This window comes from Rhinichthys klamathensis, unplaced genomic scaffold (assembly GCF_029890125.1).
Source record: "Rhinichthys klamathensis goyatoka isolate OS25496 unplaced genomic scaffold, OSU_Roscu_1.1 h1tg000886l_1, whole genome shotgun sequence".
Lineage (NCBI taxonomy): Eukaryota > Metazoa > Chordata > Actinopteri > Cypriniformes > Leuciscidae > Rhinichthys > Rhinichthys klamathensis.
Window position 1 is genome coordinate 191,865 of NW_026607242.1, and position 26,067 is coordinate 217,931.

At 38.8% G+C, this 26,067-nt stretch overlaps 4 protein-coding genes and 1 long non-coding RNA gene across 5 annotated transcripts; all 5 read left to right on the plus strand.

Moving 5' to 3' along the window:
• Positions 1 to 3,932: 3,932 nt before the first annotated feature.
• On the plus strand, positions 3,933 to 8,960 carry LOC130078471 (uncharacterized). The gene is made up of 18 exons (XM_056243982.1): positions 3,933 to 4,032; positions 4,164 to 4,252; positions 4,366 to 4,564; positions 4,662 to 4,775; positions 5,273 to 5,458; positions 5,659 to 5,747; positions 5,838 to 6,036; positions 6,129 to 6,242; positions 6,374 to 6,490; positions 6,730 to 6,818; positions 6,907 to 7,105; positions 7,198 to 7,311; positions 7,443 to 7,559; positions 7,799 to 7,887; positions 7,976 to 8,174; positions 8,267 to 8,380; positions 8,512 to 8,628; positions 8,868 to 8,960. Exons 1-18 carry the CDS (start codon positions 3,976 to 3,978, stop codon positions 8,958 to 8,960), a joined length of 2,295 nt encoding a protein of 764 aa, XP_056099957.1. The 5' UTR covers positions 3,933 to 3,975.
• Positions 8,961 to 9,049: 89 nt separating this feature from the next.
• On the plus strand, positions 9,050 to 16,735 carry lgals4 (galectin 4). The gene is made up of 25 exons (XM_056243983.1): positions 9,050 to 9,243; positions 9,336 to 9,449; positions 9,581 to 9,697; positions 9,937 to 10,025; positions 10,114 to 10,312; positions 10,405 to 10,518; positions 10,650 to 10,766; positions 11,006 to 11,094; positions 11,183 to 11,381; positions 11,474 to 11,587; positions 11,719 to 11,835; positions 12,075 to 12,163; positions 12,252 to 12,450; positions 12,543 to 12,656; positions 12,788 to 12,904; positions 14,179 to 14,267; positions 14,356 to 14,554; positions 14,647 to 14,760; positions 14,892 to 15,008; positions 15,248 to 15,336; positions 15,425 to 15,623; positions 15,716 to 15,829; positions 15,953 to 16,069; positions 16,309 to 16,397; positions 16,486 to 16,735. The coding sequence occupies exons 1-25, from the start codon at positions 9,112 to 9,114 to the stop codon at positions 16,733 to 16,735; spliced, it is 3,297 nt and encodes a 1,098-aa protein (XP_056099958.1). The 5' UTR covers positions 9,050 to 9,111.
• A 607-nt stretch (positions 16,736 to 17,342) lies between these two features.
• On the plus strand, positions 17,343 to 18,074 carry LOC130078474 (galectin-4-like). The gene is made up of 3 exons (XM_056243984.1): positions 17,343 to 17,458; positions 17,547 to 17,745; positions 17,838 to 18,074. The coding sequence occupies exons 1-3, from the start codon at positions 17,343 to 17,345 to the stop codon at positions 18,072 to 18,074; spliced, it is 552 nt and encodes a 183-aa protein (XP_056099959.1).
• An 8-nt stretch (positions 18,075 to 18,082) lies between these two features.
• On the plus strand, positions 18,083 to 18,804 carry LOC130078485 (uncharacterized). The gene is made up of 3 exons (XR_008805930.1): positions 18,083 to 18,191; positions 18,431 to 18,519; positions 18,608 to 18,804. It is a non-coding gene; the product is annotated as an uncharacterized LOC130078485 (long non-coding RNA).
• A 4-nt stretch (positions 18,805 to 18,808) lies between these two features.
• LOC130078475 (galectin-4-like) lies at positions 18,809 to 25,096 on the plus strand. The gene is made up of 14 exons (XM_056243985.1): positions 18,809 to 19,012; positions 19,138 to 19,254; positions 19,494 to 19,582; positions 19,671 to 19,869; positions 19,962 to 20,075; positions 20,208 to 20,324; positions 20,564 to 20,652; positions 20,741 to 20,939; positions 21,032 to 21,145; positions 21,226 to 21,342; positions 21,489 to 21,577; positions 24,255 to 24,453; positions 24,666 to 24,779; positions 24,913 to 25,096. The coding sequence occupies exons 1-14, from the start codon at positions 18,809 to 18,811 to the stop codon at positions 24,919 to 24,921; spliced, it is 1,770 nt and encodes a 589-aa protein (XP_056099960.1). The 3' UTR covers positions 24,922 to 25,096.
• Positions 25,097 to 26,067: the final 971 nt, after the last annotated feature.

Consider the following 26,067-nt stretch of genomic DNA (forward strand, 5'->3'; position numbering starts at 1 on the left):
TGAAGAAATCTCACACAGGTCTTTTCCATAGTTCATATTACAACAGAATACAGAATCTTGTTTCCAACACGAAATAAAAAATAATTGCGACTTTTTATCTGACAATTCTGACTTTTTTTTTCAGAAACAGAATTGTGTTTTGTTGTGTTTTGTTTTTAAAGTCAGAATTGCCAGATAAAAAGTAGTATTTTTTTATTGTGGTAATAGGTTTCCATACCAAAATGGCAAAAAGGTAGTCTGTGCAACTCTGCTTTTGTCTTCCAGGGAAAAATAAAAGCATACAGCATTTTTTATATATTTATTATCCCTTTAAAGTGTATTCAAATGTGACAACTCGAGATATGGCTGCTGTTTTTTGTCATTTATGATCATTTTGTTACATTATAAAAAAAAATGATCTAACAAAAAAACCTGTTAGACTTTTTTTTCTTTTATAAAGACTTATAAAAAGTCCAATCTCTTTATGCTCACACTTGCTTCCAGCGCCACCTAGTGGTTACTTTGAGCAAGTCCCAGAGAGCTGGTCAGTAATGGGTTTCTAAAACTATCAATGCAATCCGATGTTGTTTTCCCAACATGTAATAATTGTCTGTTCACTGTACATGTTGATATATTCTTAATGTAAAACTTTGATGCACATTTCCAACCTTTCAAGCAATCCTGCAAATAAAAGAAACACTGAGAACTATGAACATCTTCTGTTCTTCTGTCCACGAAGAAAACGATTTATCTTTGTTCTCGTGAGAATTATGCATTTCACACTCATATCTGCCTTTGGCTGCATTGACATCGATCACATCTTTCTAACACACTGTAAAGTAGCGTCATACACCCGTCTCTGAAGACACGACAGAGAGTTCACAGCCCTCATAACACAGTAAACCAGATCTTCCTGGAAGTGGCATTTAGGCGGAATAAAGCAAACTGACATCCAGACAATATAAAGATCATATTCACAACTTTATAGCAACCTATTAATAATAGCAACAGTGTGTTGTATTGAATTACATCTTCATTTGTACATCTCTACCGAGGCTCATTCAAAGGTTTCTCAGTTCAGTTATTTTTCATCTGCTTACACACATTTAAAAAACTTTGCCTCTTTTTTCTCAAAACTTTACACACAAATCCAACAATTGCACACAGAATGTAAAATGCCTCACATCTCTTGCTAAATGAAGCACTGCATTCAGAAAATCACACACATCTCAAAAGCAAACATTTGTCTTGCGTTGCAAACACTTTTGCCATAATATTATATTTTGGGATATATCATACACACACAGTTATTCAAAACCTAAAGCTTTTCTTTCATGAGCTCCTGTTTCTGTTCAAGATTGAAAGTGTCTGGCAGAGATGTTGAAAAATTCACGGTAAACACGAAAGCAAGATTGAAACCAAACCTTTTGTTTTCTTACTGTAAGCATTTCTGGTTGTGAATACAGTATTACACAGTCCGAAAAACCCATAACTCGACCTTTGACCTTTTATAGGCCTATTCTAAAGCACTGATTGGTTGGGATTCAGTAAAGCAATGAGTGTTTGCACATGTGAGGAGTGTGTGTGTGTGAGGAGTGTGTGTGAGGCTCTGATGAATTACTGTGGTGTTTTGATAGGTTGTGTTTGAAAAAGGAAATCGAGAGACTTCCTGTTAGATTGTTGTGTTACAGAGAAGTGTGTGTTGTGGTTTGCAAAAAGTGTTTTATGAAATTGAAAACTGAGTCGAAGGCTGAGAATTATTGTATGGTTTTGCAGATTTGGTGTGTGTTTCTGGTGTTTGAGTGTCAGGTTTCAGAAATCGTGTGGCAAGTAAGGATTTTGTGTGTAAGGAGTTGAAAAAAACTGTAAAAATAAAAAGGGGTTATGATCACCTTCAGGCAATACACGCAAATGTTCTGCAAGATGAAGGTTTTACATGAAACATTGAATTTGCCTTTTAATATCAGATGTGAACATTTGCACACCGACAAAACAAGTTTTTCTCTCCCTTCAGTTGCTAATTTTATTATTCATCTTAGTATACTTATACTGGCATGTTGACAAGATTTGACTTAATAACCGACATCATGCTTGTGATGTAAACGACATTAGTTTCTCTCGGGCACATCAGATGGACTTTGAATTAGGCATTAAAGTACAAAACCTTATGCAATAATGTTGAAGCTGTTTTCAAGTCTGTGCTCTTGCTAACAGCGCAAACCCAGAGAACACAACCACTGAAGTGCCACAAATATAATCAAATCCAACAACAGCTTTATGTAACCTTTCCAGATGTTAAGCAAGTCTTATGCAAATTCATTAATTGAAACTAAATAGTCATAAACTGTTTGTGATATGGAGGAACTATAATGGGCTGCAAATGTTGTTAAAACACAAATTTAGTTAATTCTGTAATTGATATTTAGCCAAATGTATTGCTTGATTCTGATTAAGAAACATTCTTTGATTGAACTGTACAGTAAGTGCCACAAACCACATACCAGTTTACAGTGATTTTTAGTCAAGGAGTTTTATTGGAAATCCTTCTTAGATGAGATGTGTATGTGTAGAGCTTTACGAAAGAACAGTTTCCTGGATGCTGCCGTTCAAGCTTTTCACTTTATGAACTTATGAGAATTCTGCTGACTGAGCAAAGCATTTGATAGTCAAAATCACAGCTCTGCCCTCCGGCTGGAACCGGTCTGGTTAAAATGCTATATTGGTTCTGGTTCACATGCTATAAATTATACAACTGTCACACTCCTTCTTGAGATCATGTAACTACATTAATGAGCTGAACTAATCAATACATCGTTAACAACGAGGAGACACAACCTTGAAAAGATTTAACAATACTATTGTTCAGTAAAAAAAGCAGTAAATGCACGCTGTACTCGATGAACATTAGAGGACTGGAACTTTTAAGCAAAAACAAACATGGGTTTTGGCTTGATTACTATTCTTAAACATTGAATGATTGATGCATAATTCTAGGTTGGTGTGAAAACCGGCCAAGCTCAAGATGAAGAAACATGCATTATGATTGTTTTTATATTCTAACTTGCCAACCAGGAGCTCTGCTGTACAAGCTTAACATGTTGGATGTGTTAGGCCTTGCGAGGTAAACGTAGCCTAATGGACCTGACCCTGTCTATCACCAACTGCTCTTGATGTGGTTCATTTAGCAGTTTAATACAGTTTAATAAAATGTTAAAGAAAATGAAATATATATGTTCAGAAAGCCTTTCAGCTTTGTGCAATTCAGGGGACTTAATTATATACAGTTCCCCAAACACTAGTTTGAGAAATCCTGACATAATGTACTAAAAATCAAAAAAGGGGGACTCCAAGGCACTCTCAATTGAAAAAGTTAAAAAGCCTTTATTCTTATGGCTTGGTCAAATTAACCATCTACAAAAACTCCAACGCGTTTCGGCTACATGCCTTCTTCTGGGAGTCAAACTGACCTCACACAAACAGAGTAATGTACTGTTTAATGCACTTAATTTTTTCTTCATTTTAGATATTATTCAAATTAATGTTAGAAACAAGTTAGGTCAAAAGTAATCTAAAAGTAATAAAAGTAGTCTATTTATGTATATTACCTAAAATGTGTAATGTAATAGATTTTTATCATGTAATTTGTTTTCAGTAATGGACTACAATTTGTAGGTAATCTACCAAGAACTGCTTGCAGGCGAATGATCATTTCATGCAGAGATCTTTGAACGCTGGTGCACAATGTGGCTTTGGGCAAAACTGTTGCAAAAACCCAAATAATCCTGTCCATCATAGCTTGAAATTTTGCCTTTAGTTTGCTAAGATGAAATGAACCCATTATTTCTATTTTGAAATGCCTTGTGGCTAAAAGCGTCCTGAAGACTGAACCACTCCCACCCAGAGAGAGTATAAACCCAAGACCACCGCCTGCAACACTCATCCCGAATCGAGAACATCCACCAGTGCATCAGCTCATCTTCCCGAGTGGCCGACAACATGAGCTTTGAGTTTCAGTCAACGTTCCAGTCAAGCTTCGAGATGATCTCCGGCTTTGTGAGTGTTTCATGCACTCCTGACTTACACTTGCCTTTCTACATTGTTTTCTTTTGTGCATTTTCAGAGTATATTTGAGTCAGTTGCACATTGTGAACTTTACCATAACATACATAATTTTTACTATGCAGAGCGTCCCCTACGAGAGTCCTATCCCTGGAGGACTGAAAGCTGGCAAAGCCATCTTCATCCAGGGAACCGTTCCCTCTGGATCTAAAAGGTGAATCTTTCTTTTCAAGACTAGAGAAAAGAAATGCAATTTTGTTTGAGTAACTAGAAATGCAATTTTGTTTGAGTAACTAGTTCACTCCACATTGTCTATAATCATTGCAGCTTTGAGGTGAATCTGAAGTGTGGGAAGTCTGAAGGAGATGACATTGCCTTTCAAATCAGACCCCAGTTTAGTAGCAACTGCATAGTCCTAAACAGCCAGCAAAATGGATCTTGGGGAAAAGAGGAGAAACTGGAATTACCTTTAAAGCAGGGGAGCAGCTTTGATCTGATCATTGCCATAAATTCAGAAAATTATCAGGTGTGTTTTGATGTTTTGATCTATTCAATGAGTGCATCGTGCAAAGGCTGAAAGAAATAAGATAAGAAATCTGAACATGGTCATTTTCAATCTGAAGGTGTCTTTGAGTGGATGTGAAGTTGGCCGATTTCAGCATCGTATATCTCTGGAACGCGTCATCGCTCTGAGTGTTGGAGGAGAGGTTTCTTTAACCAACGTGGTGTTCACGGAGGTGAGTGATCCTCCTCTTTTTACAGAATTTAGTTGCCATTACTCAAGCACAGGCGTTTCTGTTATTTTGGTATTAGGGTATGATACCGAAGACAGAAAAATGCTTCAGTATGCTGATTGTTCAAGTTCAAGTTCACTTTAGTTGTATAATTTACAACAGCCAATAGGCTGACCAAAGTGCTTTACAGAACAACCAGATTAAAAGATAGAAAGGCCTGCATAACAACACATAAAACGCATGTGTCCTCATGTATGTGACTGTCACAGCAGTCCTGCAGTGTGACATGCGATACTCCATCAAAAAGGATTATAAATTGATTTGTAATATGCAAGAGTACTCTATAACTAGAATTGGATTTTTTAAAACCATGTCACTGCAGGACAACTTGAATAAGAGAAAGCAGTAGTTATTAAACGGTGTGGGGGGGAAAACACAATATCAGGTAGACATGATACAAATGTTTGTGTTATTCAACTCTTACAATCTTGCTCTTACAGAACAGGGCTGGATCCTCCATCTTTCAGCAGGGCGGAAGTTTGATCAACTTCCAGGATGGGACTATGACTTTTGATGAACAATCATCTGTGATAGATGGAAGCTGGTCTTTGATGGGCACCCAATACAATCAGTCATCTTTCCAAACAACGACTGAACTTTCATTGAGCAACCCAGTCCAAAATCCTGTGAGTAGCAAAAACTTTACAGGAACTCAGAAAACACAATAAAGTGCAAGCACTAAAAGATAAATCTGTGAATAAAAATGGTCAATCTCCCAGGACAAACTTTTAAATTAAAGTTTCGTTATTTTTGATGCCTCTTTAAAAGTTCAAAACCTAGCATAAGATTCTTGTCAATATAGGATATTTTCTTGTTCTTACTGCAGATCCTTCCTTATGTGGGCCCAATTTCAGGAGGACTGAGAGAAGGAATGGCATTGTACTTGCAGGGAGTTGTTCCTTCTAATGCTGGCCGGTAAGGAATCGTTTTGCTTGATAATTTGGACAAAACAAATCACTGTTATTTGGTGTTAAGGGTCGCTTTAACGCTTCGACTTCAATGCAGGTTTGCAATAAATTTCAAGACCGGGTCATCTGATACTGATGACATTGCTTTCCACTTCAATCCCCGAATGGGCTCAAATGTGATCTTGAACAGCTTCAGGAATGGGGGATGGGAGTCTGAGGAAAGTGTCTCTGACAACCCCTTTAAAAAGGGAGAAGCTTTTGAGATGTTCACTGTCATCAAATCCGAAGGATATCAGGTATGTGCTTTGAAACACAAAACTCACTGCGCACCCCTAAAAGAAATCTAGGAACTTGCCCTCACTCAGGTTGTGTTGTTTTGGATCATCAGATATACGTGAATGGCAAGGAGCAGTACACATTCAAGCACCGTATACCACTGGAAAAAGTGTCAGCATTAAATATCAAAGGAGATGTTGCTGTGAACCTTTTTGGATTCATACAAGTAACTTACATTTCCTACAGCTGTGGAAATATTAAAGCTTTACTGAAACTTTGTAAGAATCCAGTAAGAATTACGTTGAATGTAAAGAGCTTTCTAAATACACTCTCTCTCTCCCTGTGTTACCTCATTAGAACTGGAGCACATCTTCATTCCCTACAGAAGTTACAACAAAAATCATCAGTTTGGGCAGCTCACGTGGGGAGCGTTCCACCGTACAGTCAGAGATCTTGCAGCCAGTCCAAAACCCTGTGAGTGACCGTTCCATTCCAGTGACTTCTGAATGCACAACAAAGTGCAAACACTTAATGAAACAACAGTGCATGAGAACTGTTTCACCCAAAAGCAATTGTCTCACCATAGCTTCAGGATTATGATGATCCTTTTTTAAACAATGAAATTCTAAATGTCCCATTTCATTGAGTTCAAAAACCTGCCATAAGAATCTACTCAATATAGGATAATGCCTATTTTCTTGTTCTTACTGCAGATCCTTCCTTATGTGGGTCCAATTTCAGGAGGTCTGAGAGAAGGAATGGCTTTGTACTTGCAGGGAGTTGTTCCCACTAATGCTGACTGGTAAGGAATTGTTTTGTTGGACAATATGGACAAAAATAATCCAATGCTTTTTGGAATCAGTTGCTTTAACGCTTAAACTTCAATGCAGGTTTGCAATAAATTTCAAGACCGGGTCATCTGATACTGATGACATTGCTTTCCACTTCAACCCCCGAATGGGCTCAAATGTGACCATGAACAGCTTCAGGAATGGGGGATGGGAGTCTGAGGAAAGTGTCTCTGACAACCCCTTTAAAAAGGGAGAAGCTTTTGAGATGTTCACTGTCATCAAATCCGAAGGATATCAGGTATGTGCTTTGAAACACAAAACTCACTGCGCACCCCTAAAAGAAATCTAGGAACTTGCCCTCACTCAGGTTGTGTTGTTTTGGATCATCAGATATACGTGAATGGCAAGGAGCAGTACACATTCAAGCACCGTATACCACTGGAAAAAGTGTCAGCATTAAATATCAAAGGAGATGTTGCTGTGAACCTTTTTGGATTCATACAAGTAACTTACATTTCCTACAGCTGTGGAAATATTAAAGCTTTACTGAAACTTTGTAAGAATCCAGTAAGAATTACGTTGAATGTAAAGAGCTTTCTAAATACACTCTCTCTCTCCCTGTGTTACCTCATTAGAACTGGAGCACATCTTCATTCCCTACAGAAGTTACAACAAAAATCATCAGTTTGGGCAGCTCACGTGGGGAGCGTTCCACCGTACAGTCAGAGATCTTGCAGCCAGTCCAAAACCCTGTGAGTGACCGTTCCATTCCAGTGACTTCTGAATGCACAACAAAGTGCAAACACTTAATGAAACAACAGTGCATGAGAACTGTTTCACCCAAGAGCAATTGTCTCACCATAGCTTCAGGATTATGATGATCCTTTTTTAAACAATGAAATTCTAAATGTCCAATTTCATTGAGTTCAAAAACCTGCCATAAGAATCTACTCAATATAGGATAATGCCTATTTTCTTGTTTTTACTGCAGATCCTTCCTTATGTGGGCCCAATTTCAGGAGGTCTGAGAGAAGGAATGGCATTGTACTTGCAGGGAGTTGTTCCCACTAATGCTGACTGGTAAGGAATTGTTTTGTTGGACAATATGGACAAAAATAATCCAATGCTTTTTGGAATCAGTTGCTTTAACGCTTCAACTTCAATGCAGGTTTGCAATAAATTTCAAGACCGGGTCATCTGATACTGATGACATTGCTTTCCACTTCATTCCCCGAATGGGCTCAAATGTGACCATGAACAGCTTCAGGAATGGGGGATGGGAGTCTGAGGAAAGTGTCTCTGACAACCCCTTTAAAAAGGGAGAAGCTTTTGAGATGGTCACTGTCATCAAATCCGAAGGATATCAGGTATGTGCTTTGAAACACAAAACTCACTGCGCACCCCTAAAAGAAATCTAGGAACTTGTCCTCACTCAGGTTGTGTTGTTTTGGATCATCAGATATACGTGAATGGCAAAGAGCAGTACACATTCAAGCACCGTATACCACTGGAAAAAGTGTCAGCATTAAATATCAAAGGAGATGTTGCTGTGAAACTGCTTGGCTTCATACAAGTAACTTACATTTCCTACAGCTGTGGAAATATTAAAGCTTTACTGAAACTTTGTCAGAATCCAGTAAGAATTACATTGAATGTAAAGAGCTTTCTAAATACACTCTCTCTCTCCCTGTGTTACCTCATTAGAACTGGAGCACATCTTCATTCCCTACAGAAGTTACAACAAAAATCATCAGTTTGGGCAGCTCACGTGGGGAACGTTCCACCGTACAGTCAGAGATCTTGCAGCCAGTCCAAAACCCTGTGAGTTACCGTTCCATTCCAGTGACTCCTGAATGCACAACAAAGTGCAAACACTTAATGAAACAACAGTGCATGAGAACTGTTTCCCCCAAGAGCAATTGTCTCACCATAGCTTCAGGATTATGATGATCCTTTTTTAAACAATGAAATTCTAAATGTCCCATTTCATTGAGTTCAAAAACCTGCCATAAGAATCTACTCAATATAGGATAATGCCTATTTTCTTGTTCTTACTGCAGATCCTTCCTTATGTGGGTCCAATTTCAGGAGGTCTGAGAGAAGGAATGGCATTGTACTTGCAGGGAGTTGTTCCCACTAATACTGACTGGTAAGGAATTGTTTTGTTGGACAATATGGACAAAAATAATCCAATGCTTTTTGGAATCAGTTGCTTTAACGCTTCAACTTCAATGCAGGTTTGCAATAAATTTCAAGACCGGGTCATCTGATACTGATGACATTGCTTTCCACTTCATTCCCCGAATGGGCTCAAATGTGACCATGAACAGCTTCAGGAATGGGGGATGGGAGTCTGAGGAAAGTGTCTCTGACAACCCCTTTAAAAAGGGAGAAGCTTTTGAGATGTTCACTGTCATCAAATCTGAAGGATATCAGGTATGTGCTTTGAAACACAAATATCACTGCGCACCCCTAAAAGAAATCTAGGAACTTGTTCTCACTCAGGTTGTGTTGTTTTGGATCATCAGATATACGTGAATGGCAAGGAGCAGTACACATTCAAGCACCGTATACCACTGGAAAAAGTGTCAGCTTTAAATATCAAAGGAGATGTTGCTGTGAAACTTCTTGGCTTCATACAAGTAACTTAAATTTCCTACAGCTGTGGAAATATTAAAGCTTTACTGAAACTTTGTCAGAATCCAGTAAGAATTACGTTGAATGTAAAGAGCTTTCTAAATACACTCTCTCTCTCCCTGTGTTACCTCATTAGAACTGGAGCACATCTTCATTCCCTACAGAAGTTACAACAAAAATCATCAGTTGTGGCAGCTCACGTGGGGAACGTTCCACCGTACAGTCAGAGATCTTGCAGCCAGTCCAAAACCCTGTGAGTGACCATTCCATTCCAGTGACTTCTGAATGCACAACAAAGTGCAAACACTTAATGAAACAACCGTGCATGAGAACTGTTTCACCCAAGAGCAAGTGTCTCACCATAGCTTCAGGATTATGATGATCCTTTTTTAAACAATGAAATTCTAAATGTCCCATTTCATTGATTTCAAAAACCTGCCATAAGAATCTACTCAATATAGGATAATGCCTATTTTCTTGTTCTTACTGCAGATCCTTCCTTATGTGGGTCCAATTTCAGGAGGACTGAGAGAAGGAATGGCCTTGTACTTGCAGGGAGTTGTTCCCACTAATGCTGACTGGTAAGGAATTGTTTTGTTGGACAATATGGACAAAAATAATCCAATGCTTTTTGGAATCAGTTGCTTTAACGCTTCAACTTCAATGCAGGTTTGCAATAAATTTCAAGACCGGGTCATCTGATACTGATGACATTGCTTTCCACTTCATTCCCCGAATGGGCTCAAATGTGACCATGAACAGCTTCAGGAATGGAGGATGGGAGTCTGAGGAAAGTGTCTCTGACAACCCCTTTAAAAAGGGAGAAGCTTTTGAGATGTTCACTGTCATCAAATCCGAAGGATATCAGGTATGTGCTTTGAAACACAAAAATCACTGCGCACCCCTAAAAGAAATCTAGGAACTTGTCCTCACACAGGTTGTGTTGTTTTGGATCATCAGATATACGTGAATGGCAAGGAGCAGTACACATTCAAGCACCGTATACCACTGGAAAATGTGTCAGCATTAAATATCAAAGGAGATGTTGCTGTGAAACTTCTTGGCTTCATACAAGTAACTTACATTTCCTACAGCTGTGGAAATATGAAAGCTTTACTGAAACTTTGTCAGAATCCAGTAAGAATTACGTTGAATGTAAAGAGCTTTCTAAATACACTCTCTCTCTCCCTGTGTTACCTCATTAGAACTGGAGCATATCTTCATTCCCTACAAAAGTTACAACAAAAATCATCAGTTTGGGCAGCTCACGTGGGGAACGTTCCACCGTACAGTCAGAGATCTTGCAGCCAGTCCAAAACCCTGTGAGTGACCGTTCCATTCCAGTGACTTCTGAATGCACAACAAAGTGCAAACACTTAATGAAACAACAGTGCATGAGAACTGTTTCACCCAAGAGCAATTGTCTCACCATAGCTTCAGGATTATGATGATCCTTTTTTAAACAATGAAATCCTAAATGTCCCATTTCATTGAGTTCAAAAACCTGCCATAAGAATCTACTCAATATAGGATAATGCCTATTTTCTTGTTCTTACTGCAGATCCTTCCTTATGTGGGTCCAATTTCAGGAGGTCTGAGAGAAGGAATGGCATTGTACTTGCAGGGAGTTGTTCCCCCTAATGCTGACTGGTAAGGAATTGTTTTGTTGGACATTATGGACAAAAACAATCCAATGCTTTTTGGAATCAGTTGCTTTAACGCTTCAACTTCAATGCAGGTTTGCAATAAATTTCAAGACCGGGTCATCTGATACTGATGACATTGCTTTCCACTTCATTCCCCGAATGGGCTCAAATGTGACCATGAACAGCTTCAGGAATGGGGGATGGGAGTCTGAGGAAAGTGTCTCTGACAACCCCTTTAAAAAGGGAGAAGCTTTTGAGATGTTCACTGTCATCAAATCCGAAGGATATCAGGTATGTGCTTTGAAACACAAAAATCACTGCGCACCCCTAAAAGAAATCTAGGAACTTGTCCTCACTCAGGTTGTGTTGTTTTGGATCATCAGATATACATGAATGGCAAGGAGCAGTACACATTCAAGCACCGTATACCACTGGAAAAAGTGTCAGCATTAAATATCAAAGGAGATGTTGCTGTGAAACTTCTTGGCTTCATACAAGTAACTTACATTTCCTACAGCTGTGGAAATATTAAAGCTTTACTGAAACTTTGTCAGAATCCAGTAAGAATTACGTTGAATGTAAAGAGCTTTCTAAATACACTCTCTCTCTCTCCCTGTTACCTCATTAGAACTGGAGCACATCTTCATTCCCTACAGAAGCTACAACAAAAATCATCAGTTTGGGCAGCTCACGTGGGGAACGTTCCACCGTACAGTCAGAGATCTTGCAGCCAGTCCAAAACCCTGTGAGTGACCATTCCATTCCAGTGACTCCTGAATGCACAACAAAGTGCAAACACTTAATGAAACAACAGTGCATGAGAACTGTTTCACCAAAGAGCAATTGTCTCACCATAGCTTCAGGATTATGATGATCCTTTTTTAAACAATGAAATTCTAAATGTCCCATTTCATTGAGTTCAAAAACCTGCCATAAGAATCTACTCAATATAGGATAATGCCAATTTTCTTGTTCTTACTGCAGATCCTTCCTTATGTGGGTCCAATTTCAGGAGGTCTGAGAGAAGGAATGGCATTGTACTTGCAGGGAGTTGTTCCCACTAATGCTGACTGGTAAGGACTTGTTTTGTTGGACAATATGGACAAAAACAATCCAATGCTTTTTGGAATCAGTTGCTTTAATGCTTCAACTTCAATGCAGGTTTGCAATAAATTTCAAGACCGGGTCATCTGATACTGATGACATTGCTTTCCACTTCATTCCCCGAATGGGCTCAAATGTGACCATGAACAGCTTCAGGAATGGGGGATGGGAGTTTGAGGAAAGTGTCTCTGACAACCCCTTTAAAAAGGGAGAAGCTTTTGAGATGTTCACTGTCATCAAATCCGAAGGATATCAGGTATGTGCTTTGAAACATAAAACTCACTGCGCACCCCTAAAATAAATCTAGGAACTTGTCCTCACTCAGGTTGTGTTGTTTTGGATCATCAGATATACGTGAATGGCAAGGAGCAGTACACATTCAAGCACCGTATACCACTGGAAAAAGTGTCAGCATTAAATATCAAAGGAGATGTTGCTGTGAAACTTCTTGGCTTCATACAAGTAACTTACATTTCCTACAGCTGTGGAAATATTAAAGCTTTACTGAAACTTTGTCAGAATCCAGTAAGAATTACGTTGAATGTAAAGAGCTTTCTAAATACACTCTCTCTCTCTCCCTGTTACCTCATTAGAACTGGAGCACATCTTCATTCCCTACAAAAGTTACAACAAAAATCATCAGTTTGGGCAGCTCACGTGGGGAACGTTCCACCGTACAGTCAGAGATCTTGCAGCCAGTCCAAAACCCTGTGAGTGACCGTTCCATTTCAGTGACTTCTGAATGCACAACAAAGTGCAAACACTTAAAGGGGTCATATAATGGTACATGCACTTTTACAAGTTGATTGTACTGAAATGTGTGTTGGCAGTGCCTGTACACAACCATCATAAAATGATAAAAATCCATCCAGTGTTTTTGTTTTAATCTCCTTATATGTTTTCCCCTGCCTCAAATTGAGCCGTTCGATTTTGTGACGTCACGCGCTCGGAAGCCCCTCCCACGATTGTTGATTGACTGCTGCGTTTCAACACAGACCCGCCCTGAGCGAGCTGTCAATCATAGTCTGCGCGGACCGGCGCGGTCATTGTTGATATGCTGGAGCACTGTCTATGAGCAGAATGGCGTCTAAGCGATTGTGGTGTTCTGTTCTTGTGTGTAATAACGAACACAGCAGTCATTTTAATGTTCCTAAATCCGAACCGCTGAAGACGCAGTGGCTGAGTTTGTTTTCGAAGGGAATATTCCCCACGAGCAACGTCAATGCTTTCATGTTTGCGCGAATCATTTCTTACCAGACTGCTTTATAAACGAGGGTCAGTATGAGCCGGTTTTGCTAAGAAGTTGCTCCTGAATAAAGGATCGGTACCAGCTATTCATGTTCCTGCTGAACCTCTAGAACAACTGAAGTGAGTGCAACGTTTTATTAAACTTTATATTAATATTTATATTAATCTTTGCAAATCGCTAGCTGCACGCTTCACAATGAATGCGTCTAAGGTTTACACTCAGGGTACATTACGGCATGTTTTCTATGTATGACGTTCTCAATATAATTCATAATCCCACGTTTATACTGAACAACGCGTTATGGTTATTGTGTTATTGAGTTACAAATGGTGTAGGCAGAACAGAGAGGCGGGGTGAGCAAAGCTCATTATCATTTAAAGTCATATGCACTGAAACGGCGTGCTGAAAACAGAGCTGTTTTTGACCAAGTAAAATAAGTGTTTTCTTACAATACTAATGATAATTTTTAATTAAAGTATATTACAAACTTTTAATTTAGACCCTAAAGAATCATACTAGCTTGTACAAAAATGGCATTATATGACCCCTTTAATGAAACAACAGTGCATGAGAACTGTTTCACCCAAGAGCAATTGTCTCACCATAGCTTCAGGATTATGATGATCCTTTTTTAAACAATGAAATTCTAAATGTCCCATTTCATTGAGTTCAAAAAACCTGCCATAAGAATCTACTCAATATAGGATAATGCCTATTTTCTTGTTCTTACTGCAGATCCTTCCTTATGTGGGTCCAATTTCAGGAGGACTGAGAGAAGGAATGGCCTTGTACTTGCAGGGAGTTGTTCCCACTAATGCTGACTGGTAAGGAATTGTTTTGTTGGACAATATGGACAAAAACAATCCAATGCTTTTTGGAATCAGTTGCTTTAACGCTTCAACTTCAATGCAGGTTTGCAATAAATTTCAAGACCGGGTCATCTGATACTGATGACATTGCTTTCCACTTCATTCCCCGAATGGGCTCAAATGTGACCATGAACAGCTTCAGGAATGGAGGATGGGAGTCTGAGGAAAGTGTCTCTGACAACCCCTTTAAAAAGGGAGACGCTTTTGAGATGTTCACTGTCATCAAATCCGAAGGATATCAGGTATGTGCTTTGAAACACAAAAATCACTGCACACCCCTAAAAGAAATCTAGGAACTTGTCCTCACTCAGGTCGTGTTGTTTTGGATCATCAGATATACGTGAATGGCAAGGAGCAGTACACATTCAAGCACCGTATACCACTGGAAAAAGTGTCAGCATTAAATATCAAAGGAGATGTTGCTGTGAAACTTCTTGGCTTTATACAAGTAACTTACATTTCCTACAGCTGTGGAAATATTAAAGCTTTACTGAAACTTTGTCAGAATCCAGTAAGAATTACGTTGAATGTAAAGAGCTTTCTAAATACACTCTCTCTCTCCCTGTGTTACCTCATTAGAACTGGAGCACATCTTCATTCCCTACAAAAGTTACAACAAAAATCATCAGTTTGGGCAGGTCACGTGGGGAACGTTCCACCGTACAGTCAGAGATCTTGCAGCCAGTCCAAAACCCTGTGAGTGACCGTTCCATTCCAGTGACTTCTGAATGCACAACAAAGTGCAAACACTTAATGAAACAACAGTGCATGAGAACTGTTTCACCCAAGAGCAATTGTCTCACCATAGCTTCAGGATTATGATGATCCTTTTTTAAACAATGAAATTCTAAATGTCCCATTTCATTGAGTTCAAAAACCTGCCATAAGAATCTACTCAATATAGGATAATGCCTATTTTCTTGTTCTTACTGCAGATCCTTCCTTATGTGGGTCCAATTTCAGGAGGACTGAGAGAAGGAATGGCCTTGTACTTGCAGGGAGTTGTTCCCACTAATGCTGACCGGTAAGGAATTGTTTTTTTGGACAATATGATCAAAAACAATCCAATGCTTTTTGAAATCAGTTGCTTTAACGCTTCAAATTCAATGCAGGTTTGCAATAAATTTCAAGACCGGGTCATCTGATACTGATGACACTGCTTTCCACTTCAATCCCCGAATGGGCTCAAATGTGGCCATGAACAGCTTCAGGGATGGAAAATGGGAAAGTGCGGAAAGTGTCTCTGACAACCCTTTTAAAAAGGGAGAAGCTTTTGAGATGTTCACTGTCATCAAATCCGAAGGATATCAGGTATGTGCTTTGAAACACAAAAATCACTGCGCACCCCTAAAAGAAATCTAGGAACTTGTCCTCACTCAGGTCGTGTTGTTTTGGATCATCAGATATACGTGAATGGCAAAGAGCAGTACACATTCAAGCACCGTATACCACTGGAAAAAGTGTCAGCAATAAATATCAATGGAGATGTTGCTGTGAACCTTTTTGGCTTCATACAAGTAAGTTACATTTTCTACAGCTGTGGAAATATTGCAGCATTACTGAAACTTTATCAGAATCCAGTAAGAATGAAGTGGAATGTAAGCTTTCTAAATACACTCTCTCTGTGTTCCCCTAATTAGAACTGGAGCACATCTTCATTTCATACAGAAGTTACATCAAACATCATCAGTTTGGGCAGCTCACGTGGGGAACGTTCCACCGTACAGTCAGAGATCTTGCAGCCAGTCCAAAACCCTGTGAGTGACCGTTTCATTCCAGTGACTTCTGAATGCACAACAAAGTGCAAACACTTAATGAAACAACAGTGCATGAGAACTGTTTCACCTAAGAGCAATTGTCTCACCATAGCTTCAGGATTATGATGATCCTTTTTTAAACAAAGAAATTCTAAACGTCCCATTTCATTGAGTTCAAAAACCTGCCATAAGAATCTACTCAATATAGGATAATGCCTATTTTCTTGTTCTTACTGCAGATCCTTCCTTATGCGGGTCCAATTTCAGGAGGACTGAGAGAAGGAATGGCCTTGTACTTGCAGGGAGTTGTTCCTACTAATGCTGACCGGTAAGGAATTGTTTTTTTGGACAATATGATCAAAAACAATCCAATGCTTTTTGGAATCAGTTGCTTTAACGCTTCAACTTCAATGCAGGTTTGCAATAAATTTCAAGACCGGGTCATCTAAAACTGATGACACTGCTTTCCACTTCAATCCCCGAATGGGCTCAAATGTGGCCATGAACAGCTTCAGGGATGGAAAATGGGAAAGTGCAGAAAGTGTCTCTGACAACCCCTTTAAAAAGGGAGAAGCTTTTAAAATGTTCATGGTCATCAAATCCGAAGGATATCAGGTATGTGCTTTGAAACACAAAACTCACTGCGCACCCCTAAAAGAAATCTAGGAACTTGTCCTCACTCAGGTCGTGTTGTTTTGGATCATCAGATATACGTGAATGGCAAAGAGCAGTACACATTCAAGCACCGTATACCACTGGAAAAAGTGTCAGCAATAAATATCAATGGAGATGTTGCTGTGAACCTTTTTGGCTTCATACAAGTAAGTTACATTTTCTACAGCTGTGGAAATATTGCAGCATTACTGAAACTTTATCAGAATCCAGTAAGAATGAAGTGGAATGTAAGCTTTCTAAATACACTCTCTCTGTGTTCCCCTAATTAGAACTGGAGCACATCTTCATTTCATACAGAAGTTACATCAAACATCATCAGTTTGGGCAGCTCACGTGGGGAACGTTCCACCGTACAGTCAGAGATCTTGCAGCCAGTCCAAAACCCTGTGAGTGACCGTTCCATTCCAGTGACTTCTGAATGCACAACAAAGTGCAAACACTTAATGAAACAACAGTGCATGAGAACTGTTTCACCCAAGAGCAATTGTCTCACCATAGCTTCAGGATTATGATGATCCTTTTTTAAACAAAGAAATTCTAAACGTCCCATTTCATTGAGTTCAAAAACCTGCCATAAGAATCTACTCAATATAGGATAATGCCTATTTTCTTGTTCTTACTGCAGATCCTTCCTTATGCGGGTCCAATTTCAGGAGGACTGAGAGAAGGAATGGCCTTGTACTTGCAGGGAGTTGTTCCTACTAATGCTGACCGGTAAGGAATTGTTTTTTTGGACAATATGATCAAAAACAATCCAATGCTTTTTGGAATCAGTTGCTTTAACGCTTCAACTTCAATGCAGGTTTGCAATAAATTTCAAGACCGGGTCATCTAAAACTGATGACACTGCTTTCCACTTCAATCCCCGAATGGGCTCAAATGTGGCCATGAACAGCTTCAGGGATGGAAAATGGGAAAGTGCAGAAAGTGTCTCTGACAACCCCTTTAAAAAGGGAGAAGCTTTTAAAATGTTCATGGTCATCAAATCCGAAGGATATCAGGTATGTGCTTTGAAACACAAAACTCACTGCGCACCCCTAAAAGAAATCTAGGAACTTGTCCTCACTCAGGTCGTGTTGTTTTGGATCATCAGATATACGTGAATGGCAAAGAGCAGTACACATTCAAGCACCGTATACCACTGGAAAAAGTGTCAGCATTAAATATCAATGGAGATGTTGCTGTGAACCTTTTTGGCTTCATACAAGTAAGTTACATTTTCTACAGCTGTGGAAATATTGCAGCATTACTGAAACTTTATCAGAATCCAGTAAGAATGAAGTGGAATGTAAGCTTTCTAAATACACTCTCTCTATGTTCCCCTAATTAGAACTGGAGCACATCTTCATTTCATACAGAAGTTACATCAAACATCATCAGTTTGGGCAGCTCACGTGGGGAACGTTCCACCGTACAGTCAGAGATCTTGCAGCCAGTCCAAAACCCTGTGAGTGACCGTTCCATTCCAGTGACTCCTGAATGCACAACAAAGTGCAAACACTTAATGAAACAACAGTGCATGAAAACTGTTTCACCCAAGAGCAATTGTCTCACCATAGCTTCAGGATTATGATGATCTTTTTTTAAACAATGAAATTCTAAATGTCCCATTTCATTGAGTTCAAAAACCTGCCATAAGAATCTACTCAATATAGGATAATGCCTATTTTCTTGTTCTTACTGCAGATCCTTCCTTATGTGGGTCCAATTTCAGGAGGACTGAGAGAAGGAATGGCCTTGTACTTGCAGGGAGTTGTTCCTACTAATGCTGACCGGTAAGGAATTGTTTTTTTGGACAATATGATCAAAAACAATCCAATACTTTTTGGAATCAGTTGCTTTAACGCTTCAACTTCAATGCAGGTTTGCAATAAATTTCAAGACCGGGTCATCTAAAACTGATGACACTGCTTTCCACTTCAATCCCCGAATGGGCTCAAATGTGGCCATGAACAGCTTCAGGGATGGAAAATGGGAAAGTGCGGAAAGTGTCTCTGACAACCCCTTTAAAAAGGGAGAAGCTTTTAAAATGTTCATGGTCATCAAATCCGAAGGATATCAGGTATGTGCTTTGAAACACAAAACTCACTGCGCACCCCTAAAAGAAATCTAGGAACTTGTCCTCACTCAGGTCGTGTTGTTTTGGATCATCAGATATACGTGAATGGCAAAGAGCAGTACACATTCAAGCACCGTATACCACTGGAAAAAGTATCAGCAATAAATATCAATGGGGATGTTGATGTGAACCTTTTTGGCTTCATACAAGTAAGTTACATTTTTACAGCTGTGGAAACATTGCAGCATTACTGAAACTTTATCAGAATCCAGTAAGAATGAAGTGGAATGTAAAGAGCTTTCTAAATACACTCTCTCTGTGTTCCCCTAATTAGAACTGGAGCACATCTTCATTTCATACAGAAGTTACATCAAAAATCATCAGTTTGGGCAGCTCACGTGGGGAACGTTCCACCGTACAGTCAGAGATCTTGCAGCCAGTCCAAAACCCTGTGAGTGACCGTTCCATTCCAGTGACTTCTGAATGCACAACAAAGTGCAAACACTTAATGAAACAACAGTGCATGAGAACTGTTTCACCTAAGAGCAATTGTCTCACCATAGCTTCAGGATTATGATGATCCTTTTTTAAACAAAGAAATTCTAAACGTCCCATTTCATTGAGTTCAAAAACCTGCCATAAGAATCTACTCAATATAGGATAATGCCTATTTTCTTGTTCTTACTGCAGATCCTTCCTTATGCGGGTCCAATTTCAGGAGGACTGAGAGAAGGAATGGCCTTGTACTTGCAGGGAGTTGTTCCTACTAATGCTGACCGGTAAGGAATTGTTTTTTTGGACAATATGATCAAAAACAATCCAATGCTTTTTGGAATCAGTTGCTTTAACGCTTCAACTTCAATGCAGGTTTGCAGTAAATTTCAAGACCGGGTCATCTAAAACTGATGACACTGCTTTCCACTTCAATCCCCGAATGGGCTCAAATGTGGCCATGAACAGCTTCAGGGATGGAAAATGGGAAAGTGCAGAAAGTGTCTCTGACAACCCCTTTAAAAAGGGAGAAGCTTTTAAAATGTTCATGGTCATCAAATCCGAAGGATATCAGGTATGTGCTTTGAAACACAAAACTCACTGCGCACCCCTAAAAGAAATCTAGGAACTTGTCCTCACTCAGGTCGTGTTGTTTTGGATCATCAGATATACGTGAATGGCAAAGAGCAGTACACATTCAAGCACCGTATACCACTGGAAAAAGTGTCAGCATTAAATATCAATGGAGATGTTGCTGTGAACCTTTTTGGCTTCATACAAGTAAGTTACATTTTCTACAGCTGTGGAAATATTGCAGCATTACTGAAACTTTATCAGAATCCAGTAAGAATGAAGTGGAATGTAAAGAGCTTTCTAAAATACACTCTCTCTCTCCCTGTGTTACCTCATTAGAACTGGAGCACATCTTCATTTCATACAGAAGTTATATCAAAAATCATCAGTTTGGGCAGCTCACGTGGGGAACGTTCCACCGTACAGTCAGAGATCTTGCAGCCAGTCCAAAACCCTGTGAGTGACCGTTCCATTTCAGTGACTTCTGAATGCACAACAAAGTGCAAACACTTAATGAAACAACAGTGCATGAGAACTGTTTCACCCAAGAGCAATTGTCTCACCATAGCTTCAGGATTATGATGATCCTTTTTTAAACAATGACATTTTTAATGTCCCATTTCATTGAGTTCAAAAACCTGCCATAAGAATCTACTCAATATAGGATAATGCCTATTTTCTTGTTCTTAATGCAGATCCTTCCTTATGCGGGTCCAATTTCAGGAGGACTGAGAGAAGGAATGGCCTTGTACTTGCAGGGAGTTGTTCCTACTAATGCTGACCGGTAAGGAATTGTTTTTTTGGACAATATGATCAAAAACAATCCAATGCTTTTTGGAATCAGTTGCTTTAACGCTTCAACTTCAATGCAGGTTTGCAATAAATTTCAAGACCGGGTCATCTAAAACTGATGACACTGCTTTCCACTTCAATCCCCGAATGGGCTCAAATGTGACCATGAACAGCTTCAGGAATGGGGGATGGGAGTCTGAGGAAAGTGTGTCCGACAACCCCTTTAAAAAGGGAGAAGCTTTTGAGATGTTCATGGTCATCAAATCCGAAGGATATCAGGTATGTCATTTAAAACATAAAACTCACTGCACACCCCTAAAAGAAATCTAGGAACTTGTCCTCACTCAGGTTGTGTTGTTTTGGATCATCAGATATACGTGAATGGCAAAGAGCAGTACACATTCAAGCACCGTATACCACTGGAAAAAGTGTCAGCATTAAATATTAATGGAGATGTTGCTGTGAAACTTCTTGGCTTCATACAAGTAAGTTAATTTTTCATCAGCTGATACAGTATTGCAGAATGAATGAATGAGCTTTCTAAATACACTCTCTCTCTCTTCAGGACTGGAGTACATCCTCATTTGTTACTAAAGTCAAGTCAAAAATCATCAGTTTGGGCAGGTCACGTGGGGAACGTTCCACCATACAGTCAGAGATCTTGCAGCCAGTCCAAAACCCTGTGAGTGACCGTTCCATTCCAGTGACTTCTGAATGCACAACAAAGTGCAAACACTTAAAGTGATAGTTCACCCGGAAATGATGTAATTTACTCATCCTCATGTCATTCGATTTGAACTGATGCCTATTTTCTTGTTCTTACTGCAGAGCCTTCCTTATGTGGGCCCAATTTCTGGAGGACTGAGAGTAGGAATGGCCTTGTACGTGCAGGGAGTCGTTCCTACTAATGCTGACCGGTACGTGGCAGTTCCACGGGTAGTGTATGCAGGGCTCTAGAGTGCGACCAATTCAGTCGCACATGCGACCAAAATTTGTAAGGGTGCGACGAGAATTTTCCCTAGGTCGCACCAGTGCAACTAACGTTCTCGCATGATCGCATCCACTGCCTCTCCACAAACAAGTCTTTTGTTCTCCTTGCACGCATGGTTGGATCATATCGTGGTCTAAACCAATCAGAGATAGAGATTGGACGGGTCTTTGCCTCTGATTGGCTGTGGTTCAGATATTCCTGTAGGACTAAAATGCTCCGTGCTGTGTGATTGAAATAAATTGCGCCGTGAGCACCAGAGAATCAGTTACGGCAATCAGCAGCATCAGCTAAATAAACGCAAGAAAACAGACGACGAAGAAACTTTTAAAAATGATGAATGAATGGAACATTGTAGCGAGCATCCGATCCAATAAATCGCAATAATCTTTGTGCTTTGTTATTATTGATATGAAACAAAGTCTCAGATTTCAAATTAGGTCCATTTTCAAAAACATAAATATTGTTTTGACGCTGTTGCGTGAGATCGCTCTGGCTCAGCTCAGCTCAAGAGAAGCAGCAGCGCGGAGCGCATATGATCTCCTCTTATGCCTTAATAATACCAGTTACAACGCAAAATAAACATGAATGAACGTCTGAAAGTGTGTTAAAAGATAGAGTACAACTTATCGAAATCCGTATCTTTCACATGGAATCGCTCAATCAGTGTTTCAACCGTGAAAAGACGTCAGTAAAACACTTGTAAACAATGTAATGTGGCGTCACATTTACCTCAGAAAAAAACATATCCAGTGACCATAAACTCGTTAGTCAGCTAGAAAAATGAACTCTAGGGAGGAGCATTTTGCCAAATATATGCACCATATTACATATTTATTATAATTTTTAATGTTTTTCAATATTTAATGCATGTTGTTTGAAAAAATCTGGCAAGTTTTTATGCAGCCACCATTTAAATGTTTATATTTCATATAACTTTATTATTATAAAAATAAATAAAAGAGTAATTTAAGTGTTTGTGTACAAATCAGGTCATTTTTACCTTCAATATTATAGTAGGCTAATGAAGCATAGTGGGCTACAACTGACTCCCAGTTTACAGCATTAGTTGAGATTTGTTTTCCTTGAGAAAATTTGTCATATATTGTACCTGATATCCAAAATAATCAATATTGAATCGAATTGTGAAATTTGTGTCAATACCCTGCCCTAACGTGAACAATGCAAAAACAGCACTTTACATTTTTCAGTTTTTTTTTAAGATTTATATTTTTATATACAGTATAATTGTGCTTCAAAAAAAAAAAAAAAAAACTACACCGTATTCTTGTTTAAAAGCATTTACATAATATATATGAATTTATATGGAGCGTGATAAAAAAGGTGACCTTGAAATTGTAGCGTTAAAGGAGAACTCCGGCGCAAAATGAACCTTTGGTCTAATTACACATTGTTACCTAGTCAACCGTTATCTGAGATTTGTTTTCATGATTATCGAATGTAAATAGTTTTATCTCTAAAAACAGTTTAGCCTATAAAGCTAGTATAACGCTAGTATATTGGGCATAGTGTAATGACAAATAAAAATCGCTTGTTAATACCACTAACAAGGCTGAAAATAGCCCCACACTAGCACGGCAGCATAATGAGGGTCCCTACCTTCAAACCAAAGCATTGAGAACTTTGTAAGTGTACAGACAGTTTAATAAGAAGATATTTTAAACATACAGTCAACTTCGCGTATACAGGCAGAAGCCATCTTTGAAATACAGCCTTTACCAGTCGATCTACGAACGCCGATCCAAGTGCGCTGGTGAGATGTGAACGAGCTATAAGTTGTGATAAGGTGAGCGCGAACAGCAGGCTTGGATCGGCGTTCGTAGATCGACTGGTAAAGGCTGTATTTCAAAGATGGCTTCTGCCTGTATACGCGAAGTTGACTGTATGTTTAAAATATCTTCTTATTAAACTGTCTGTACACTTACAAAGTTCTCAATGCTTCGGTTTGAAGGTAGGGACCCTCATTATGCTGCCGTGCTAGTGTGGGGCTATTTTCAGCCTTGTTAGTGGTATTAACAAGCGATTTTTATTTGTCATTACACTATGCCCAATATACTAGCGTTATACTAGCTTTATAGGCTAAACTGTTTGTAGAGATAAAACTATTTACATTCGATAATCATGAAAACAAATCTCAGATAACGGTTGACTAGGTAACAATGTGTAATTAGACCAAAGGTTCATTTTGCGCCGGAGTTCTCCTTTAAAGGCGACGTGAGACGAGGAAAAATTTGAGTGCACCTAAATAAAAAAGTTAGGCGCACCAGTGCAACCAAGGCAAAAAGTTAGCCTGGAGCCCTGGTATGCAACCAATCCTCAGATATGCACTGAATAAGTGTTAGGTATCGCCAAACAGCACTAGATAAGATACGTATTGCAATAAATAGACCTAACACAATTTATGTCCATGCATCACAATATTATAATAATATTGATACCTCACCAAACATGCAAGAGGGGCCCAACCCTGCACTAAACATGAAATAATATTCCATTTGTTGTAGTTCTTACAATGTAGACTAATGCAATCTCATTAGGTTATTATTTAGATTCAGATAATTTAACATGTCTCAACTTCCATGCAGGTTTTCAATCAATTTCAAGACTGGGCCTACTGACAAGCATGACATTGCTTTCCATTTTAACCCCCGAATGGGCTGGAAGGTGGCCATGAACAGCTCTACCAATGGAAAATGGGGAGCTGAGGAAAGTGTCTCTAACAACCCATTTAAAAAGGGAGAAGATTTTGAGATGTTCTTCATCATCAAATCAGAAGGATATCAGGTATTTGTTTTGTGATTCTCACAGCCCCCTAAAGGAAAGCTCACATCTAGTTAATACAAAATAATTATCATAAATCCATGCATGAACAAACAATTAACCCAGATTTTAAAGGCTGTTTTTGCAACTGCCAAATGATGATATGCCCATAAGAAGCAAAGCTAATATTTATTAAAATGCTACCTAAATCTTAAAGCCTGATTTTGATTTGTCAGGTACAAATAAAAGGCCAACAACACAGCATGTTTAAGCACCGCATCCCTTTGGAAAAAGTTACTACAATCCACATTCATGGGAATGTCTCCATCAGCTTCCTTGGTTTTGTCATGGTGAGTGATACCAGTCCGCTTGTTCTTCACATATAATATACTGCAAATATAAAAATGCTGGATTGCATAATTTGTTTTGTATTTAATTCAATATAGCGGTTAAAGTTTATATAACCCTCTTTTGTTTTTACAGGGTATGTGAACAGGAGCATTTCTGTGGCTGCATTTTCAGAGAATAATTTTTAAATCATGCATGTCCTCATCTTGATATTTACTCATCAAGTATCATTGATTTCAATCTAATCCATTATACCACAAATCATGGTTACTGCTTATATTGCAATGAAAGAAAATAAATCAGATTTTCTTAAACCACACTGCTCTAATGTTGCAAGTTTTGGGTCACAGTACGAAACACATTTTAGAAAAAGCTCTGTCACCATATGGACATACAGTATATGGACACATGTAATGCATTATATTCATTGTTGGGTTTTTCTTTGAATTTTAAGAGAACTGAAGGCAATGTGAGTTGGTTTTTATGCAAATTCAATGACTGTTTTTCGCAAACCATCCTAAGAGTAAACCGTGAGATACAACAATAAAACCAAAGCTTTTCAGGTCATTTTCTTTAAACATCTTCCTAACTGCATGTTTCACACAGTGTCCAAAACAACTGAAAACTGACAGGTGGAGAGTTTTACATATGGCCACGAGGTGGAACTGTTTCCACAGTCTTGCGGACAGTGAGCAGAGCTTGTACACCCTTGACATCAGTAGGCTTTTGTCTGAAAGCATTAATGAACTGGGTACAACGTGTTATTATTACCCACTATAGCTATCATTACCAAAATACAAAGAAAGGATGATTCATGATTCTCCTGGAAATATGTCACTACATCAGAGTATAAGTGTGAGCCAAGTAAATTAACTAAATTGTATATTTTAAGATTAGTGTTGCTGACAGATGAGTCCACAAAGTATTTGGTCTGGTCCTTACAGTATTTTTTCTCTCTCTGGAGTAATAGGCCTAGTTATTGAATAGTGATATAAGTGAATACAACGTAAAGGTCCCTTTAAAAAAAAAAGTAAACTGTTTTTAAAAGTACATTTTCACATACTTATTTTATTTTATTATATTTTATATTTTTTTCACATAGAAATAATATACTTTAAAATAATATAATTAAGTGTGAACTGAAAGTAATGTTTTCAGACACTTAATTGCATATTTTTGACAATTAAATGAAAATGTATTATAGTTTATATTAAATGCAATTAGCTGAACTTTAAGGGGCTTTTTAGGACTTCAGTACATATTTAGGCCTATATGTAAATTCATAATTAC